The 22478-nt window shown below is 36.0% G+C and overlaps 1 protein-coding gene across 10 annotated transcripts in view; it reads left to right on the forward strand.

Annotated features, from left to right (window-relative positions):
* Positions 1-21154, forward strand: part of ZNF451 (zinc finger protein 451) — a 120794-nt gene extending 99640 nt beyond the window's left edge. For all 10 annotated transcript variants that reach the window (XM_078369468.1, XM_078369467.1, XM_078369462.1 and 7 more), the window contains 5 exons: positions 1676-1819; positions 2874-3004; positions 4594-4780; positions 11678-11746; positions 19375-21154. In XM_078369468.1, coding sequence (XP_078225594.1) covers positions 1676-1819; positions 2874-3004; positions 4594-4780; positions 11678-11746; positions 19375-19421 — 578 coding nt within the window. In that variant the 3' untranslated portion in view covers positions 19422-21154. The remainder of the gene's footprint in view (positions 1-1675; positions 1820-2873; positions 3005-4593; positions 4781-11677; positions 11747-19374) is intronic.
* The last annotated feature ends 1324 nt before the right edge of the window (positions 21155-22478 follow it).

Below are 22478 nucleotides of genomic sequence, written 5' to 3' on the forward strand. Positions count from 1 at the left end.
TTAGGTTTTTCTTATAATATTTGAGTTCACAAAAAGATAAATTGTGAATTATTTTTGTTTCTATTTGGCTATATTTTTTAGTATGAGAAATTTTGAAGATCATTTCAGCATTTACATGTTTTTGTTATGATTAACTTGGAAGCAAAGCTTTAACATATAGTTAAAATAGCAATTAGAAGTAGAGTTAAAGTGGTTGCAAGAAACCAGGGGGAAAATTGAAATATGATTTTCTGGTTTGTGCATACTCTAGACTTACTTTCTTCGGTATGATAGGATTAAGTTAGTCTAGGCAAGCATTACGTGTTTTTTTTCTTGTTGTTTAGAAGTATAATTCGTTTTGTTTAGAGTATAACTTTAAGTGCACATTCTTTTATTTTTTAAATTTTTTTATTGAGATGAAGTCTTACTATATTGCTCAGGCTGGTTTTGAGCTCCTGGCCTCAAGCAGTCCTCCCATTTCAGCCTTCCAAAGTGCTGGAATTACAGATGTGAGCCACCACACCTGACTGAAGTCTGTATTATTTTAAATAAATATTAACTCTTAGTGAGTTATACAGTGTAGTGTATTTTGGTACAATGAGAATATGTGAAAATTTTGGCCGGTAATATGTTTCTGTTAACTAGTGAACTTTTACAGGCTTTCTCTGTAGTATATGTAGATCTCAACATCACCTTAAGTCATGACATGTTTTCAGTGATAAAGAATTAAATCATGAGCTGCCTAGTCAACTCTACTCTAGATAGTGAAACACGGTTGTACCATTTTATGTTTTCTTAGGCCTTTCTTTTGCTCTTTTCTTTACTTTTTTTTAGGAATTTGTGTTAGTCTGCATTGGATAGAAAATGGAATATCTAAATCTACAATTACTGAGAAGTTAGAGAAAAGATGTAAGGTAGCTTGGAGAAGTGGAAGGGAATGGCAGTGGTATATTTGAGGGAACTACTAGAGTAGAAACGATTCATTTTAAAAATAGTATAACATTTTAAAGTTTGCATTGCTACCACAGGAAACGTAAGGCCTTGTCAAAGTGGAAAAGTATGAAACAATGCAAAGGGGAGAAAGAATGAGAGTTAGGGCATGGCGGGAGGTGAAAGAAGAATCTGAGAGAACCAATAAGATATGTTTGTGGGGAGAGGTGTCACTGTGCCACTGGCATCTATTTCTAGCATGACTTTATGGCAGCAGGGTTCCAGATTATCTTATTTCTGCTCTCTAGGGTGTTTAATAGTAGAGCTAGAGGGCTACTAATAAGTCAGTCTAGATTGGGAAAAGAACCAAATTCTGGTGGTGAGAATGTTCTTAATAGGTTACCTTGAAATTTTATATAGATGGTGTTAGTTTTTGCTTATTAAGCCTTAAAACTTGGTTTTCTAGTTCTTCTAGTTTTTCTTCGTTTTCTAGTTCTTCTTTTTAACAAGCCTTTGAAACCATGGCAAATATTTGCAAGAAGTATATATAATCAAATTTGTGAAATGTTCAGAATATTTTTATCTGATTTAAGTCTAAACAGTGTCATGTGCAGATTTGGATTTCACAAAAAGGTTTAGATAGAAATGAGTAACATTCAAGATTAGTATTTTTTTAATATTAGACTTCTAATATCTTTTGCATTTGAAATCAGATTGATTTTAGCAAATTCTTACTGAATTCATGTTGATATTTCTGTCTTCTCAGAGGAAGAAATTGTTGAGCTTCCAGATTTGGATTACCTGCGAACCATGACTCATATAGTCTTTGTAGATTTTGATAACTGGTCAAACTTTTTTGGTCATCTACCAGGGCATCTAAACCAAGGAACATTTATTTGGGGCTTTCAAGGTATGGTTAATAAGAAAAACACAAGAAAACCCTTTTTTCCACCCCTTAGAATATAGTTCAGTTTAAAAGGCTTCTCTTAAACCTTTCTGGATAGAATATAGGAACATAATTGGAATATTTTGTGTTATAGTTACTCTGCTAGAATAGTTTTCTCTGCATGCCTCTGTGGTAAATGTTAACTCTATTTGGTGTCTGAAAGTTTGTGGATCTTTTGATAGAGATTGAAAAAGCCTTTATTCAGCACCTAAAATGTGTCAGGAACTATGGCTTTATACTAACATGGTTACTGATTATTATGGTTTTATCCCTTTTAAAATACAAAGAAGCAGATGTTTTGTTTTTGTTTTTATTTTTTTCCCCTGAAGTTTTAAAACTAATAAATAGCAAAGTTAACTTTCGAAATGTGGCCTCTCAGCTTACAGGACTAATGTTATTTTCAACATGCATAACTGCATCTTTGGTTCATCCTTGCTGTTCTTAAGTGTTCAGCTTCATCTAAACCTCTTTACAAATTGTTGACCAAACCTAGTGGAGAGACTTCTTTGGTTTACAGAGGATTACAGAGTATAGTGAGCATCTGCTATTGTTCCTGTTTGATGGGAAATAGGATGTAAAGAGAAAGATTGGGATTAAAGATAGGAAACCTACAGACCTGGATAAGTTCACCAGTGTAATTGTTTTAGTAAGTTGAGCTTTCGTGATTGCTCAACATTTCTGTGTACTGAACGGTGGTGACATATTTGTAAAAACCACTTATGCTTACACTTACAGAATAAGGCCATCCAAATAATTTTTACACACATTACTTTTGATTTTGCTTAATATCCATGTGAGTTTTAAGATGAGTTGACAGATTCAGGGAAGTTGGTCTCCTTTCTTAAGATTGTAAAGCAACAAGATGATGATGCTTATGTTAGGATGGAGTTCTTCCACGTGCTAATCTAGTACTTTGTCTCCAGAAAAATTTTTTCCTAGTATGTGTTTTTTCTTGGTAAAATTTTTGGCCTTTCCTCCGCTGTTTGATTATCAATTTTGCCTTTTCTAAAATTAATAGGAGGAAACACCAATTGGAAGCCTCCACTCAACTGTAAGATTTATAATTACCTGAACAGGATTGGATGCTTCTTCCTTCATCCTCGCTGTAGTAAAAGAAAAGATGCTGCTGATTTTGCCATATGTATGCATGTGAGTCATTGCTTTATTCAGAATCTAATGTGAATCTCAGACCCACTTGCATTTTTTTTCCCAATTGAATTGTAGTGAGAGTTACAGAGCATTCTTCAGTACTTCAGGTTCTACCTATGACTAGGTATGCTATGGGCTCCTACACTCATAATGGTCAGGTTCTACATATGACCATTATGAGTGTAGGAGCCCATAGCATATTTTTATTGGTTTATCCCCAACTTCTAGCAAACCTTCAGCTATCCAAAATGGATCCTCAACTATTTGTGGGATAAATGCAGACATGATACTGTTTTTTTGTTTTGTTTTTGATTTTGAGACAGAGTCTCGCTCTGTTGCCCAGGCTGGAGTGCAGTGGCGTAATCTTGGCTCACTGCAACCTCTGCCCCTTGGGCTCAGATGGTTCTCATGCCTCAGCCTCCTGATTATCTGGGACTATATGCCCGCACGACCATGCCAAGCTAATATTTGTATTTTTAGTAGAGACGGGGTTTCTCCATGTTAGCCAGGCTGGTCTTGAACTCCTGGCCTCAAGTGATCTGCCCACCTAGGCCTCCCAAAGTGCTGGATTATAGGCATGAGCCACTGATCCCTGCTGATTTGATATATGTGTTTGATATATGTTTGATACTGTATTTGTTATGTGTTAAGACCCTTTCATATTTTGATATCTCTAAAATTAAGAGACACCTTAACTATCACTGTTGGCCTAGATGTAATTTGCATTTGCCTCTGCCTCTGCCAGTTACCTAGAGAAACTACCGAACTGAGACTCACTTTAAATTCTCTGCTTAGGACTTACATGTCACACTGATAATGTAAATTTACTCTCCAAACTTGTTGACTGTAGGTTATGGTTTAAACAACAAAAGATTTCTTTTTCCCTGTATCTAGAGCCAAGATTGAATCATGCAAATTGTCTTGCTTACCTTTTCTCTATGGCAGATTTATTTCTTATTTACCCTTACATTGTGTATATGTTGGCCCTTTAGCATTCCAACTTTATGTGAGGTCCTTCTGTTAGACTTCCATTTTGGCTTTTTCTTTTCATGGCACATAAAATTGTGTATCATATCATTTGAAGGCATCTTATATTTGATTAAATGTGGGGTATTTCATTTATGAAGGAGATGTTTCTTTCTTTTTTCTTTTTGAGATGGAGTCTCGCTCTGTCACCCAGGCTGGGGGTGCAGTGGTGCAGTCTCAGCTACAACCTTTGCCTCCTGGGTTCAAGCAATTCTCTAGCCTCAGCCTGGAGGATCCCAAGTAGCTGGGATTACAGGCGCGTGCCACCACACCTAGCTAATTTTTGCATTTTTTAGTAGAGACAGGATTTCTCCATGTTGGCCAGAATGGTCTCAAACTCCTGACCTCAGGTGATCTGCCTGCCTCTGCCTCCCAAAGTGTTGGGATTACAGGCGTGAACCACTGTGCGCAGCTGAAGGAGAACTTTATGTCATACTTTAGTAGGGACTAGGGAACAAGCTTAATATACCTTCCTCGGTATGTGTTCATTGTGAAATAGAGATAAGTTGGTTTGAAACTCATGCTGATTTTTTTATCAACCTGTGCCATTTGTTCTAACTTAGGCTGGCCGTCTAGATGAACAACTACCCAAGCAAATTCCTTTCACCATCCTCTCAGGAGATCAAGGTTTTCTGGAGCTAGAGAATCAATTTAAGAAGACTCAGAGGCCAGCTCATATATTAAACCCTCACCACTTAGAGGGAGATATGATGTGTGCCTTGTTAAATAGCATATCCGATACCACCAAAGGTATGCAGCTGCAGTCACAGTGCAAACCGCCCAAGAGGAGGAGACTTCACTGCTGAGAGAAACCAATAAACTGCTGTCCATTAGTAAATTGTTGCCTGCTTACTAAACCATCATGTTCTCTTACTTCTGTCTTATCTTTTTAAAAATCTCACTTTCAGTCTTTAGTGTTTTAGAAGGAGGAGGAATTCATCATAATTTTCTGGAGGCTTTTTTTGATCTAGTAGATAAAATCTATATTGATGTATATAAAATATATATTCATGTATGTTACTACAATTTTGAAAGCTCAGAATTCAGATCTTCACTTAGTTTCTGAAATTCCAAATGACCTTCAGTTTTTTAGAAAGCAGTGTGATTATAGGTGAAAACCAGAGAAAGCAATGAAAAAGGCAATCATTTAAGAGGGTGACAGTGACAAAATGAAACCCTGATAGGTCTTTAGGTCCTTAGAGAAGTGGGTACATCCTATCTTATGGCTGGGACTTGCACTTTATTCTGTACCTTTGTGAGATTGTTCAGTGAAAGGAGTGCTGATGTCTAGTTTCACTTCCTAGTATTTAAGAAAAGATGTAATTCTAAGGATTCAGAAGTTTTGTTTTTTGTTTTTCATAATTTCTGAGTCAGTTGCTCTACCAATGAGCTATACCCCCATTTTTTATAATCTCTGAAGAAATATGGATAGAAAGATTAATGTTTAAATATCCTAATAACTTAAATTCATGAATAAGGTTTGAAGATATTAATGAATTACCTTAATGAAAAATAGTGGCTTTTGGCATTTTTATTGTGTGCCTTTAAATTGTTCAACTCTGCTTTCCTCCTAGATACTTTTTTCTTTCAATATATTTGGAAGCACATTTTGATTGAAAACCCATTCTGAAGAATTTTGCTCTGATCACTGGTTACAGTGGATCAATTCACTTCTGCAAAGTTAGGAATCAGTAATCTGTGCTCTTTCTACTCTTTAAAACAGAGTCATGATGGAGGATTATACAGGAAATGATGGCCAGGAGCAGAGGCTCACGCCTGTAATCCCAACACTTTGGGAGGCTGAGACAGCCGGCTCACAAGGTCAGGAGTTTGAGACCAGCCTGGCCAACATAGTAAACCCTCGTCTCTACTAAAAATACAAAAATTAGCTGGGCATGGTGGTGTGAGCCTGTAGTCCCAGCTACTCAAGAGGCTGAGTCAAGGCGAATCACTTAAACCCGAAAGGCAGAGATGGTGGTGAGCGGAGATTGCACTCCAGCCTGGGCAACAGAGTTGAGACTCTGTCTCAAAAAAAAAAAAAAAAAAAGGAAAATGAACTCTTACGTCTTTATGTCATGCCTTAGTATCGAGTATAATCTTCCTGTTCTGTAATTTTTGTTTTCACTTGCTTTTTCTATCTGTGACTTAAAAAAAAAACACACAAGAAACAAAACATTGTCTTTTCTTCTACTCTTGCCATCCCTTTCCCAGGCCTCAACATCTGCTTCATATCCTGTAAGATAAAAGTTTTACCTTTGTCACACAAGGCCAACCTCTCTTTCCTTCTCTTATGCTTCTGCTTTTGGGAATATTTCTTTTATAACTCCAGATGTGAAACCAATTATGGTTTTGCCTCTGTTTCAATTCTGTTTGGAATGAGAGCTAAATATGTGTAGGCTTGCATGGGTATATTAAGGTTGGAGGTAGGATATAGGTTATTAATTTCTGCTGATTATGCCCTTCCAAATGCCTCTTACGTTCTAGGTATTTTTTTTTTTTTTTTTTTTTGAGATGGAGTTTCGCTCTTGTTACCCAGGCTGGAGTGCAATGGCGCGATCTCGGCTCACCACAACCTCCGCCTCCTGGGTCCAGGCAATTCTCCTGCCTCAGCCTCCTGAGTAGCTGGGATTACAGGCACACGCCACCATGCCCAGCTAATTTTTTGTATTTTTAGTAGAGACGGGGTTTCACCATGTTGACCAGGATGGTCTCGATCTCTTGACCTTGTGATCCACACACCTCGGCCTCCCAAAGGGCTGGGATTACAGGTTTGAGCCACCACGCCCAGCCTAGGTATTTTTTTTTTTAATCACTCATAGCCAGTACTCATTTGAACTTACTATTTGCAGGCACATGCGTACTTTATTTCGTAATTTTTGTGACATACAGAGATTATGCACTGCATGAGGAACGATATGGGCTTTGGTTCAAATGCTAACTTTGCTGTTTCCTAGCAGTGTGATTTCAGACATGTTACTTTTTTGGAGCCTCATTTTTTTTTTGTATATGGTTGTAATAGTGATGTATGTAAAGTGTCTAGCATAGTATATGAAGCACTTTAGCTATTTAATAAATAATAGCTATTTTTTATTACTACCATAAAAAGAAAATATGATTCCTAGGCACTACATTTTTAATGTTACACTGAATCATAGTAAGTTCAGACTTAGTTATCAGATTTAAAACCAAATTATTTTTTCTTTCTTTTTTTTTTGAGATGGAGTTCCGCTCTTGTTGCCCAGGCCGAAGTGCAGTGGCACGATCTTGGCTCACTGCAACCTCTGCCTCCCACATTCAAGGATTCTCCTGCCTCAGCCTGAAGGGTAGCTGAGATTACAGGTGCCTGCCACCATGCCTGGCTAATTTTTGTATTTTTAGTAGAGACGGAGTTTCACCATGTTGGTCAGGCTGATCTTGAACTCCTGACCTCAGATGATCCACCCACCTTGGCCTCGCAAAGTGTTGGGATTACAGGCATGAGCCACCGTGTCCGGTGACCAAATTTTTTCTTCACGGAAGACTTAAAACCATCAAATTGCCTGTAGTGAACTTTATCGAAATTTAAAAAACATCATTTTCTTGGATAACATTTTATTCCATTTCCTTTCCTAACAGATAGCTTTGTGAATAGTTGAGTAATAGTTTCTATTAAGGAATGGTATTTAATATATAATGGGATGCAGTAAATCTCTCAATGTCTACTAATAATAATTTTTAAAATATTTTTGTTGGGCCTTCAGTAATTTTGGTTACTAAAGAATGTCAGGATAACTCCTTGCACATAGCTAAGCATGATGTTCCTTCCTATTTTTTAAATAATGGTAAATTTTCAGAAATTTATTATTAGCAGGACTAAAAAGTGTTTTTTATTAGACTGAAGATTGCTGTATAAATAGGAAGAATCTTTTGAGTAGTGTAAACAGAATCAGTGATCATATGGTATCTCATACTTGGAGAAATTAGTCTTTGCCGATTTCTCTGTTAATTGAAAGTCTTTCAGGAGGTACTTATTTCAGTAGAAATACAGATATTCAGAGTTGTTGGTTCTGTATATCAGTGTCCAGTCATTACGCCCTAAAGCATTGTTTTTGTGTGGTAGGGAGGAGAAAGGTTAAGTAGCTTTATTACTGGTACTAAAAAGTCTCTTGACTTGGTTAGGGTAAAAGTTACTCCTTGTAGTGAGGTGAACATTTAGATTAAGTTTGAGGTTTAAATATGTCATGGATTTTGCCCTATTAATTCTCTCTCATTCTAAGCATCAGGGTTTCAACATGAATGTTTTAATTGTACTATGATATATGTATATATTCTTGTAGAAACATTTAAAAAGTCTGTTAACTTTAATTTCCACCCTTCCCACCCCCTGCTTTTGGTCTTCTTATCCTTTATCATTTCTACTTTATATTATACTTATCCTCACTTTCTTAACACTTAAGATACATGGATCCTTTCTGGTAATCCTTATCGGAGAATCCAGATAGACTTTCTTAGACCATCTGCATTTTATTCCCAAATACTTCTTTTCTCCAACTCAAGCCTCATGTTTCAGAGATGCAGATATAACTTGTCACTTAAATGTTGAAAGAAGAAAAAGGTGAACTTTTTTATTGAAAAAAGTTTATTGTAGTTTATTGAAGACCTACTATGTGCCAGCCACCATGCTAACAGCTTTTTATGTTTGTAGTGTGTAAAAATGTTTAAATATGTTCAAAGAACTTCTTCCACATGCTTTTTAATCCCCTTTGCAAGCTATGAAGTAGAATGTTTGGATTAGCCCATTTTATAAGTGAGGAAGGTTCAGAAAGGTTAAATAATCTACCTGCAGCCTCATAGCAAGTACTTTTCGTCAGTATCAACGACTGTGGTGGGTGAGACTTTCACTGACACAAATACCTGATTGCATGATGTAGAGCTGGCCACCCAGCATGAATTACTGGCTCTAATTATGCCCTTGAAGAATGATGATAATGAGAGATGTTCTGCTGCAGTATAGTGACATTGCAGAGTATATATAAAGGTACCAAACAAGTTACTTATTTATTTTTTTTAATAGGAAGAAGGTGCTTTTTTTGGGTCAGAAGATAAAATGATTTGGTTGTGGGTTCTGGTGCTTTAAAAAGTAAAGTGATTATATGCTGAACATAGCCAAGGAAGGCAATTAGCATTCCAATTTCCCTAGGATCTTTTGTTTCATAATTAAACCAGTAAGCATCATCTTTACAGGCTCCTCAAGAAGTCCGCACTAGAAGTACAAGCACCACAGTGAGCTTATTTGAGTACTGCAACATGCAGGTTCAAAGAAATTCACTAGAAATCCACCTCCCATTGCTTCCTCTGCCTTTCCCTTAATCGGTGTAAATGTTTCACGGTATATAGAAGCTAACATTTTCAGTGTTTTCTTACATGGGCCAGTATTTGCTCCCTTGAAAATTACATATAATGAAAAAGATATTACTGTAAGATAATGTTTCTTGAATCTGTACGCTCCTTAGATGGTCTTGTTTATAAGCCTGAAACTTTTATATCAGTTTAATTGTGGCTTCATTGTGGATGAATGGTTTAGAAGCAGTAAGTGTGGTTGGTGTCTGCAGATTTTTAAATCCATCGTACATATAGAGCATAAATATTAACCTAGGTGCTGTGAAAGTATAGCTGATTGAAGCAGCATCATGGCCTGTAGAATAGGCATTACCTAAAATAATTGTTGAACTTAATTCTAAAAGTCGGCCTGTTGTTTCCTCAGCCTGTTAATCAAGCTATAGGTTGTTTCTTTGGACACCGTTATCAAAATCTCTGATAAAATTAATTCCCTGCAAAGGTATTGAAAATAAGAAAGAATGTTTTTGATTTTCTCTGTTCTGATGGGGTTAAGGCAAAAGAAACCTTTTATAATAATATTTGTAACCTCGTGTCAAGTTAATCCTTAACAAATCAAGGATTTATCATTATTCAAACTCGTAGATTAGCCATAGGCATTGCATGCATTGATGAATTGTTTGGATGAGTTATAACATGCTGCTTTTGACTGACCTTGACTTTAAATTGTAATAACAGAAACCCCTGGGCATTTTCCTTTTGTTCTTAATGTTTAGAGCAAGCTTGTCCAACCTGCAGTCCCAGTGCCACATGTAGCCTAGTTCAGCTTTGAATGTGGCCTAACACAAATTTCTAAACTTCCTTAAAACATTGTGAGATTATTTTTTTGCGATTTTTTTTTTTTTTTTAAGCTCATTGGCTGTCATTAGTGTTAGTGTATTTTGTGTGTGGCCCAAGACAGTCTTCTTCCAATGTGGCCCAAGCAAGCCCAAGATTGGACACCCCTGGTTTAGAGGTTTAATTTTGTTCTTCAATTTATAAATGTAATGTTTTATTTACCTAAAACATTGCTTGTAGTATTTGAAGTATTTTGCTGGAATTAATAGCAAAGATGATTTGTAACAACAAATTTCTATAGCAGAAGAATATAGTGAAATATAGTGATTTAATTTTTACTTGTAGATACTTATGGGTCTTGTTTTTAATGTATATTTTAAGTTGGCATAGAAACAAGTATGTCTATACAACTTGTAGTTATTTAAGTGCTGATTCAAGTCACATATATATAGATGCATATCTATGTATATTTGTATAATTATATTGATATAAACCAATATATATTGATTTAAATGTAGTTAAATTGACAGACTAAGTATTATGTCATTGATAGTACCATGTTTCAGATTTTTTAAAGGTGAACTTTATTTTTCAGAATAGTTCAGAATTTACAAAAAAGATAGTAGAGTGTTTCCATGTATCCATATTGTTTCCCTTATTAGCACTATATATTAAATGTGATACATTTGTCATAACTAATGGACCAATATTGGAACATTATTACTAATTCCAACCTTTAGTTTTCCCCAGTGACCTTTTTCTTTTCTTTTTTTGAGACAGGATCCCACTCTGTCACTCAGGTTGGAGTGCAGTGGCACAGTCGTGGCTCACTGCAACCTCCACCTCCCAGGTTCAAGTGATTCTCTCCCTCACCTTCCCGAGTAGCTGGGATTATAGGAGAGAGCCATCATGGCTGGCTAATTTTTTGTATTTTTGGTAGAGACAGGGTTTTGCCATGTTGCCCAGGCTGGTCTCTAACTCTTGAGCTCAGGTGATCCACCCACCTCGGCCTCCCAAAATGCTGAAATTACAGGTGTGAACAACCATGCCCAGCCTCAGTATCCTTTTTCTGCCCCAGGACCTCGTTGGGGATCCCACATGACATTTAGTCATTAATCTCCTTAGGCTCCATGGTTCAAATTTTAAGTGAGTTTTGCAGGGCCTTTTCAGTCATATTATAAAGCCTTCAGTCTCTCAATATGAAGGCATGTAAGACAGCAGGTAAGTTAGTTTGTGCTGTGCAAGAGGCATTGTTAATTAAAACCAATGTTATCTTCATAGACGTGAATGCCTATGATTTTCAAAATACAGGAGAATTTGTCACCATTTTTAATATTTAGTAAGCATTGGAAAAAACCTTTTGTGGGAAAGTAGTGTAACACTAATGAACTGTATTATAATTAATAAGCTTGGGTATAAGAAGTTACTGTAAATAATATTTGAGAATATATAAATTATGGCACAATAATTGCATATATTGATTCTTCTTTACAGAATGTGACAGTGATGATAACATGGGTACCAAAAATACTGCAATAGGAGAAGAATTTATATCCACAGAAGGTAACCTAATAGAGTTAATCTCTTTTCTACTTGACTGTGTATATTTTTTTCCCTCTGTCTTTCACCCATTCACCCCTCTTAATCCCTTCTACCCCCAAGTTAAAAACGTTTCTCAATTTGAAGGATAGCTTTACATTTTCCATGTAAGATGACTTTGGGATAATACTAGTTTAAGGCTAGAATGGGTCAGCCAGTTATGGCCCTTGGGCCAAATCCAGTCCACTATCTTTAGGAACACAGCCATACTCTTTAAGTATTGTCTTATGCTGTTGCTTTTGTACCACAACTGCAAGGTTAAGTAGGTGTGGTGCAGACAGTATAGCCCCTCCATCCCTGCCCCCCTCAAATAACTACTTTCTAACCCTTTAAAAAGAAAAAGGTTGCTAACCCCTGGGCTAGGAGACGATTTTTATGTCCTAATGTTTATTTATCTTGAGTAGTAAGAATATTAAAAGATAGGTAGTGGATGGCCAGGCGCGGTGGCTCATCCCTATAATTCCAGCCCTTTGGGAGGCCAAGGCGAGCAGATCACAAGGTCAGGAGATCGAGATCATCCTGGCCAACATGGTGAACCCCCGTCTGTACAAAAAATACAAAAATTATCTGGGCATGGTGGCACACACCGGTAGTCCCAGCTACTCAAGAGGGTGAGGTAGGAGAATCGCTTGAACTGGGGAGGTGGAGGTTGCAGTGAGCCGAGATTGCACCACTGCATTCCAGCCTGCTGACAGAACAAGACTGTGTCTTAAAAAAAGGTAGGCAGTGGAACTCTAAAAGCAAGCACTTACATCTAAATATAAATGAGCTTTTTAAATAAATTTTTTTTAAGTTGGTTTTTTTCTTTTTTTTTCTTCACACAGAGTCTCGCTCTGTCGCCCAGATTGGAGTGCAGTAGTACTCACTGAGCGTCTCAGCTCACTGCAACGTCTGCCTCCTAGGTTCAGGTGATTCTTGTGCCTCAGCCTCCTGAGTAGTTGGGATTATAGGCGTGAGCCACTACACCCAGCTAAAAATTAAAATTCTTTTTTACTCTTTTTTTTTTTTTTTGATGGAGTTTCGCTGTTGTTACTCAGACTGGAGTGCAATGGCATGATCTCGGCTCACCGCAACCTCCACCTCCTGGGTTCAGGCAATTCTCCTGCCTCAGCCTCCCGAGTAGCTGGGACTACAAGGCACGCACCACCCTACCCAGCTAATTTTTGTATTTTTAGTAGAGACAGGATTTCACCTTGTTGACCAGGATGGTCTCGATCTCTTGACTTCGTGATCCACCCGCCTCAGCCTCCCAAAGTGCTGGGATTATAGGCGTGAGCCACCGCGCCCAGCCTTTTTTACTCTTCTTAAAGGAAAAGCTCTTTCCTTCCATAGGTTAAAGAGAAGTTTTTGGGTCACTTGGCCTCAAATCATTTGCTAGCTGTACTGTTATTTGGTTGTGTCTTGTAACCATTCTTTGGTTTTTCTATAACAGACTGCACTTTTTGATAACCTGGGGAGATAAGAGATAATAGATCTTAGAAAATACTTTGAGCTTCACTGGAGAAGTTGAAAATATTATATTAGCATCTTTGACATTAAAGAAAAACAGTAGGACTGTTGATGTACATTCCAATACAGTGTTTATGATTGGAGATTTTAGGGTGGGAATGTGGAGGCTGGAAAGTAGGGACGGAAATGTGACTAAAACACACAGACAGAATGGCCCAACTGATATGTTTTGTTTGCATTTCCTTGATCTCACATAATGTGATTAGTTTGACTAAGAGCATACTAGAGTTTTATGCTGTTAATAGTTTGGGAAATGGGGTCTGGCAGTAGAAATTATTCATCCATTAGATGACGTAGATGGCTCTAATCTTTCTGCCTTACAGCCAAATTCATTGGTTAAATAAAATTGGGAATAAATCTACACCTGATTGGAAGGAAGCAAGTTTTTTGACCAACTTGTTTTCCCAGCTTCGTCTTTCAAGGTCTAGCACAATGCTTAGCAGCCACATAATGATGAATTAAACAAATGAAAGAATTTTTGTGAGTTTTGAACAAAAACTGCCAATTAAGTTGTTTATCAAGGCCACTAAAAGATAAACACTGCTGAACATCTAAAGAGTTTAGATTTTGCGACTTTTATTTGACACTCATGACTCATCCCATGGAAAATGCCAGGCAAAATTCTAACTTTAAATAGTTATAAGCCGTCACAGTTTTGTGGGCTCCTAACTAACCTAGGAAATATGAGATTTATGTAACTGGATATGTACCAGATATTATCTCTGTAATGCATTTTATGGTTTGGAGGTAGAGATGTTACATTTTTGTGACTATTTGGTTTGGAAAAAGAATTATTGTTAAAGGATTCAAGAAAAGATACTTTAAAACCTGTAACTAGTTTTCATAGTTAAAATAGAGGTGGGGATAAAATCCTTTAATCCCAAGAAAAAACAAAGGAGTGTGTTTGTGTTTGGTATCCTGTTGCTTTATGTAAAGTAAGTGTGAGAAGCACACGGTGTTTCACATAAGTTAAGGAGCATGGGCTCCTTTGTACTTTTCTCTGACACCCTTCTTTTTTTCCCCTCCTTATCACCCCAGAAGAGCTAACTTGAGTTTCATCTCTTAGATTGAACCATATAGAATTGCCATTTTTGTAGGCACTACTGTGTGGTCAGTGCCTTTCCTAGAGTGTCCATCTTTAGACACAGCCAACCCACTGCCTATTCTGGGATCCCCCTGTACCATATCAAGTAGATTTAAAATATTTAAAATACTTCTCTCTACATCTTTCATCTCCACTGACTAAGCTTCTTGGGGAATAGGATCATGTTTTATTTATCTTTAATTCAGCAGCACCTAGCACAGTGTTTGGCACAAAATGATTGCTTGTTAAATGAATAAAGTTTTAACCGACTTAAAATGTGTTAGATCCACCAGGACCCATTTCCCTATAACTGGATAAGGGAAATTAAGATAGAGGCTGTTTTCTTATAGCATGTTGTGTTCGATCCTGAACCACAGAAGCAAAATAACGTTCTAGTCTAGACCTGATAACAAAATTAAAAAAAAAAAAAAAAAAATTTAAACAACCTCTTAAGTCTCTTTTTATTCCTTCCTTTCCCAGTACAACAGCATAAATACCTGAGAAATAGTGGCAGAAGACAGGATAAATTTGCTTATGGCTTTTTGCCTTAGGGTAATTCCCCTCCTGCTGTGATTTGTCTTATTCTTTTTTGTTTCCCGTAGACCAGTATCAAATTCTGACCACAAAGGCTAGTGATAACAATCCTATATAATCTATTTCCTATACTTGACAGAGGAAACAGATGCCACATTATGTGGTGGTGAAAAGTACAGTCTTTGGATTCATACTACCTAAGTTAAAACTCTGCTCTGCTGCTTACAAGTTGTATAATATTGGACAAGTCACTTAACTTCACTGTACTAAAGCTTCCTCCTTATAAATAAGGGAATATTAGTATACCTACCGTACTAGAATAATATGGCATATCATAAATAGTATATATTGGTTGCTGCTACTGTTAATGGGATTATGATCATCATTATTCACTTCTATCTGTGTCTAAGGTCTACTCTAGAGGTATGCCTACTAACTAGAGGTATTCTGACTCAAATTGCTGGAAGAAACAGAGGACAGCATTACACAAATAATTGCCCATGCAAAACCGTCTTTCTGTAAATGTTAGCAATATGCCTTACTCTAAGAATTCCTTCAATTAAGAGTAGTCAAAACTGCTCTTAATCTTAACAACTTGTGAGAGTCAGACTGTTCTCTTCCTTTTATATGAAAACTGAGGTGTTTTAAGCATTAAGTAATTTGGCCTTACATCTACAGTTATAAAATGATTGGGGCACCATTTCTATATGTCTTCTTCTTCTTTTTTTTTTTTTTTAAGACAGAGTCTCACTCTGTTGCCAGGCTGGAGTGCAGTGGCACGATCTCAGCTCACTATAATCTCTATCTCCCGGGTCCAAGCGGTTCTCTTGTCTCAGCATCCTGAATAGCTGGGATTACAGGCATCTGCCACCTCGCTCAGCTAATTTTTGCATTTTTAGTAGAGACGGTGTTTCATCATGTTGGCCAGGATGGTCTAGATCTGACCTTGTGATCCACCCACCTCGGTCTCCCAAAGTGTTGGGATTACAGGCATGAGCCACGGCCCCCAGCCTGTGTCTTCTAACTCCTACTACTGGTTGTTTTAGTTTGTTTGTTTGCCATAATTACTGTTCTCAAAGTAAATGAAATTAAGGCAGAAAGAAAGGAAGGTGAGAGAAACATAGACCTAGCCACAGAACAGAAAAAACAAAGATTTTTCACAGGTGGTCTTTATTTTTTTCATATGGCTTCAAATTACTGTCTGATGTCCTTTAGTTTCAATCTGAGAGATTCTCTTTAGCATTTCTTGTAGGGCAGGTCTCCTAGTAAATTCTGTAGCTTTTGTTTATCTGAGAATTTCTTTAAGAATAGTTTTGTCAGATACAGAATTCTTGATTGACATTCTTATTTTCTTCTTGTCTCCATGTTTGTTTGTTTGTTTAAAAAGAAATCAGCTAGTAATTTTTTTAAGACTCTTGTTTGTGATGAACTGCTTCTCTCTTGTTGCTTTTATTGTCTTTGGCTTTTGACAGTTGCCTATAACATGTCTCAGTGTGGGTCACTTTATAGTTCATTGAGCTTCTTGGATATGTAGATTCACCTCTTTAATCAAATGTGGGAGTTTTTCAACCATTAGTTCTTAAAATATTCTTTCTGGTCCTATTTCACTTCCCCTCTTTAGACTGCTATAATGCATATGTCAGTTCACTTAATGGTGTCCCACAGGTCCCTTGGACTCTGTTTACTTTTCTTTATTTTTCTTTTTTCTTTCTATTCCTAACACTGGATGATTGGTTGATTGTTTAGACCAAGACACACACTGGATAATTTAAATTGTCCTATCTTTAAATTTACTGACTCTTTCTTTTGTGTGCTCAAATTTGTTAAGCCCCTGTAAAGATTCTTCATTTTAGTTACTGTACTTTTCAGGTCCTCAGTTTCTTTTTGATGGGCTTTTGACAATTCTTTCTCTTTCCTGATATTCTTAATTTTGTTCATACATTGTTTACCTGGTTTCCTTTAGCTATTTGAACATATGTAAGAAGTTCGCTTAAAGTCTCTGTCACCTATGCTATATCGTGTAGCCTGTTGCTCCTAGTCTACAAACCTGTATAGCATCTTACTGTGCTGAATACTGTAGACATTGTAACATAATGGTAAATATTTGTGTATCTAAACAGAGAAGTAAAAATACATTAAAAATGGTACACCTGTAGAAGGTACTTACCCTGAATGGAGCTTACAGGATGGGGAAGTTGCTCTGGGTGAGTCAGTGAGTGAGTGGTGAGTAAATGTGAAGTTCTGGGACATTACTGAACCCTACTGTAGATTTTATAAATACTGTACAAATAGGCTATACTACTTTTTTTTAACATTTTCTTTTTTCAATAGTTCACCTTAGTGTACTGTAACTTCATAAACTTTAAAATGTTGAACTTTTTTACTCTATTATAACACTTAAAACACAAACACTATGTACAGCTATACAGAAACATTTTCTTTATATCCTTATTCTATAAGCTTTTCCCTACTTTTAAATTGTTTTATTGTTTTTAAAACTTTTTTGTTAAAAGCTAAGACACAAACACATATATTAGCTTAGACCTACAGAGTCAGGATCATCAATATCACTTATATAAGTAGGAGCACACTCTGAAATAATAATAAAAAGTATACTAAATACATAAACCAGTACCAGGGTTTATTATCATTTTCAAGTGTTATGTACTGTACATAATTGTATGTACTATACATAATTGTATGTACTATACTTTTATACAACTGGCAACATAGTGTATTTGTTTATACCAGCATCACCAGAAACACATGAGTAATGTGTTGTGCTGCAACATGAAGATGCCTATGACATCACTAGGCAACAGGAATTTTTTAGGTCTAGTATAATCTTATGGGACCACTGTTGGATATGTGGTCCATTGTAACGCAGCACATTATTATACTTGGTTTTTGTTTTTTAGAGTCTTTCAGCTGGCAAGTTTAATCCATATAAGCTCACTGTATGTATTGGTATATTTGTATAGATGTTGCTGTACTTAACAGTGGTTTGATTTATGATTTTTTGACTTCATAATGATGTGAAAGTGATATGCATTTATTATAAACCATACTTCAAATTTCAAATTTTAGTTCAAAAATTTTTATAACTTTAATTGTGAAACAGACATTGTATTAGATGATTTCGTATGTGTGTATATATGTATATCTATCTGTATATATATCAAACTTATTTTTGTGTATTCCTTCAGTTAAAGGTAAAATTTTATGTTTTTTTCCATATGGTCTATCAGTTAACCTACTACTGTTTATTAATAAGACCTTTCCCTGTCATTCTGCAGTGCTACCTTTGTTACAAATCCAGTGTCTGTTTCTTAACTGTGCTGTTCCTTTGGTCTATTTATTCTTGCACTAGTACCACATTATTAATTACTGTAACTTTATAGTAAGTGTTCATATCTTAGACAAGTGTAGTCCCCTTGTTTTTCTTTGGTAAGAGTGTCTTGGCTTTTCTTTGCATTTCCTTATCCCTTTTAATTCATCTTAGGGGCAACTTAACTGATCCTAGAGTGTAGATTTAACTTGATAGTTCATGCTAGCTTGTAGCACTTTAAATTACAGACAACATAACACTTGTGCCCCCATTCAGAGGAGTATGCAATTGCATCTTAGAGAGATCACTGTTTCCTGTAGCCAAATAGCCTCTGAGCAGCTGTGGACCAGATGGGATGAGATGGACGCGATAAATCTGGTGTGAGAAGCTAATGAAAGCCAAGCAAATTGACACCAAATTTCACCCTCTTGAATTTAACATCATTCCCAGGGAGGAGATGGAACCCAACTATTGTGAACCCAATAATGTCTGTCTTGTTCACTATTACATTGCTGTTCCTGGTATATAATAGGCATTTAATTAATATTTGCAAATGAGTTTACATACATCTGCATACAGCATATATTATATGCTTATCCGATGACATTTATGTGGCTATGAGTTTTCACTATTTATCTTAGATGCTAGGATGTTTAAAGCTAATTTTCCCCCAGCTTTATTGAGGTATAATTAAAAATCAAACTAAATTTTTAATGGCCTGTGACATTTTGCCATTTCACGGAGTTGCCTTTCTGTTTCAGTTTAAAGTCTTATATGTATCACTTCAAGTCTTTTAGGAAATAAATGATAGAGATTTTTTTTTTTAAATGTTGAAACAAGCAGTTACCTGTCAGTAATTCTAAAAGTTTGTTGACTTTGTACATTAAAAGTGGAATTAACTTGCAAGTTCCTTAGCACACTGAGTTCATGTTATAAAGTTCAAGATCATATCTAGATTTTCATATTTCAAAATACTCAATTTTTTAGTAGAGAAACTGCCAAGTTAGCCTGTGTTTTTCTATTTTGATTTTACCTTCCTTCTTGAAAAGATGAATACAGTTGATGAAACTTACATAAATAAAGCACATGTTGAGTAGTTTTCTGCCCTGTGTTAAAATTCTATGTTTTTTAATGCAGATGTGGAATTAGAAGAAGCTATTAGAAGAAGTCTTGAGGAAATGTAATTAAAGATATTACCACACAACATCAAGTGGCCTTGAAGAGACTCAGATAATGAATTCTTGAGTTTGTTTTCTAAAGGAGACCAGAAATCCACTATCACAAATGTATTTGAAAACATGTTTTTGCTTTCATATGTTCAAAATCTGATCTTTGTTTTGTATTTTTGTGCTAAATGTGCAAAAATGTACAGAAGGAATAGAATACATGTTCATGCAAATATAAGTCATGTATTCTAATATAGGTGCAACAATTTCCCAGTTAACTTTGAATTTATATATTTAGAATTTAAAGGATTTTAAAAAAAGGAAAGCTCTTGACAGCTGTTTCCCAAATAGCATTGGTTCTTTTTATTTGTGCTATACAAATGATTCTAGTTTATTTTTTTAGGAGTGAAAATGAATATTAAAAAGATGACATAGGTCAAGTTTTCCATAAATTCTACTTCTCATGTGGCCCTATTATACCTTTGAGATCTTTATGTTTATTAGAAGAGGGTAATGAAAACTGATCATAGAAACATTTAAAATTTTATCAGCAGTGTTCTTTGTGGGTGCCGTGCAGATGTAAATTATTGCTTTAATTAGAGCAGCACATTGCTAAAATAAAAAATACACCTTAATTTTTAAGAAATAATTTAAATGAAACAATTTCCATTCCTTTTACCTGCTTAGACTTTTATGTGACTTGTATGAGCTCCTGTTTAAAGGGAATGGTGTCAAATATTTGCATAAAACTATTTTTCATATTTGTCCTTTTTTATATATTTGTGTAAAGATAATACTCTTCAAGAAATAATGTTGAAAGCCTGCTCAGGAATAATCTTCCTTAACTCTTTAAAATTTTTATTTCATATGGAGTATCTTCAGTTTAGTTATTCACTGAATTCTGTTTCCTTCATTTCGTGTTACATATTTAATTTTTAAATATTGAGGCCCCATTGTGAGTAATAAAAAATACTACATAAGTAGAAGACTAAGAAGGGCTTGTCATATTATCTTTGTATATATGCTTCATGTCATTTGACCAGAAATGTCTTATCTCTAAGAATTTTGAGTAGTAATTATTTACCAAACTTAAAAACATTTCTATAAATATAGAGCTTTTCTTTATATTTAAGACAAAAAGATACCATGGCTAGAGTTTTGTTCCTTCTCTGTAACACTGTATATTTTAGTGTGAAATTGAATTTTTTTATTCTTATAGTCTTCATCCACAATTTGTGTTTTTAATTTCTTGATCTGTCACTTCTGTTTCTCCCTGCTTGCATTTTTTTAAATAGACATTGTTGCTTCAGAATGTATCAATGATCTTTCCAAAATGACCACATTGTGCTTTTTAATTTGTATGTTTAAGTGGTCAAGCAAGGCTCTAGGAGGTAGTCACTGAGCTGGACCTTAAACACATCTGCAGGAGCTCACAATACTGAGGAGCAGAAGGGGCATCCCAGAAAGATGAGTGGTTAAGCAGATTCAGGGCAGGGCAAGAGGAAACAGCACCTTGTTGCCAGAGATTGTACATAGAGGTTTGATCATCATGACTCTTAAGAAAAGGTAACTGGGTTGTTTAATGTTTTAATTGATAATTGTCACTGATTGTATTTTTACTTGTTAAATAATTAAAAATCATCTTAAAATTCATACTTTGACCTTAATTTAGACACAAGGAGATGTAATCTCTGTAACAGAGAAAATTATATGAATTATCATCAAAAGTAAATGCTTATAACATTGACAAAGATGCTTATCTTTTCATTACATCATTCACTCATTAATTCATTCAATCACAAAATATTTATTGAGTACCCACCATGTGCCAGCAGTTGTTCTAAGAACTTGGAATATACCAGTAAGCAAAACAAAGCCCTTACCCCTCTGTGGAGCACACACTGGTGGAGAAGGAGGGGTTGTACAATGGTAGTAAGCAAATAAATGAAACTGCGTATCTGATGGCATTATGTGTACTGAAGGAAAATAAGGGAAGGGAATACATAGTGCAGGGACAGGGAGTTGAGGGGAGGCTTGCTATTTTTAATAGGGTGATCAGGAAAGATCCCACTGATAAGTAAACTTAAGCAAAGACCTGAAGAAGGGAGGGAGTGAGGATGAAAATACATATAGGGAAGAGAGTTCCAGGTGGAAGAGAGTAAGGTGCAGACAGGAGCTTAGCATGTTAAAGGAAAAGCAGGAAGGCCAGTATGGCTGAAGCAGGATGAGTTAGGAGAGTAATATGAAATGAACTCCTTGAGGTTTTTCTGATTACCTTGGCTTTTACTCTGAGGTGAGGAGCCATTGAGAGTTTCTGAGAATAAATGGTATGATCTCCCTTATTTAGGATTGCTGTAATTGCTGCACTGAGATAATATGTACATGAGAGACAAGAGTAGAAGCAGGGAGACCAGAGAGGAAGTTATTGTAGTACTCCAAGTGCAATCTTACCAGGTAGCTTGAACCAGAATGGTGGGGTATAATTGGGAAGAATCTAGATAGATTCTGAAGGTAAAATTGATGGGATTTACTAATAGGCTGGATCTAGGTAGGCTATGAGAGAAAAAGAGTTCAGGATGATTCCAAAGTCACTTGATAGGCTTTCAGACCACTCACAAAATGTGTTTTGATTTCGTTTGTGTCATGACAGAGTATTTTTAATAAGGTCAAATAATCCCCTACCCCAATAGTTAATTAGGATTTAGAATGAGTTCAGAGGGAATTGGGATCCAGCCTTAAGGGCTTCAACTCTGTTCAAGTATTTAAACTGCTTTGATCTCTTTGATTAAAGGTGGTGGTTCAACTTTAAACTATTATTATCTATCATTTTCTGTGCCTTGTAGATTTTCATCCTTGCAATGAGAGGCATAGAGCTATCAGGAGAGGGACCAAAGCCTCACTTTTTAAGTAGTCCAGTCTTTATACTCTCAGCTCTACTCCATCTTTTGTCAACTACAGCTCATGCCTGACCTAGAGGCCTTCTGCATCTTTTTGTTAACAGAAGATTTTTAAAAGTTGAAGACTCCTTAATACCAATTATTTCACTCAGAAGTATTATCATTATTATTTTTTGAG

This window comes from Callithrix jacchus, chromosome 4 (assembly GCF_049354715.1).
Source record: "Callithrix jacchus isolate 240 chromosome 4, calJac240_pri, whole genome shotgun sequence".
Lineage (NCBI taxonomy): Eukaryota > Metazoa > Chordata > Mammalia > Primates > Cebidae > Callithrix > Callithrix jacchus.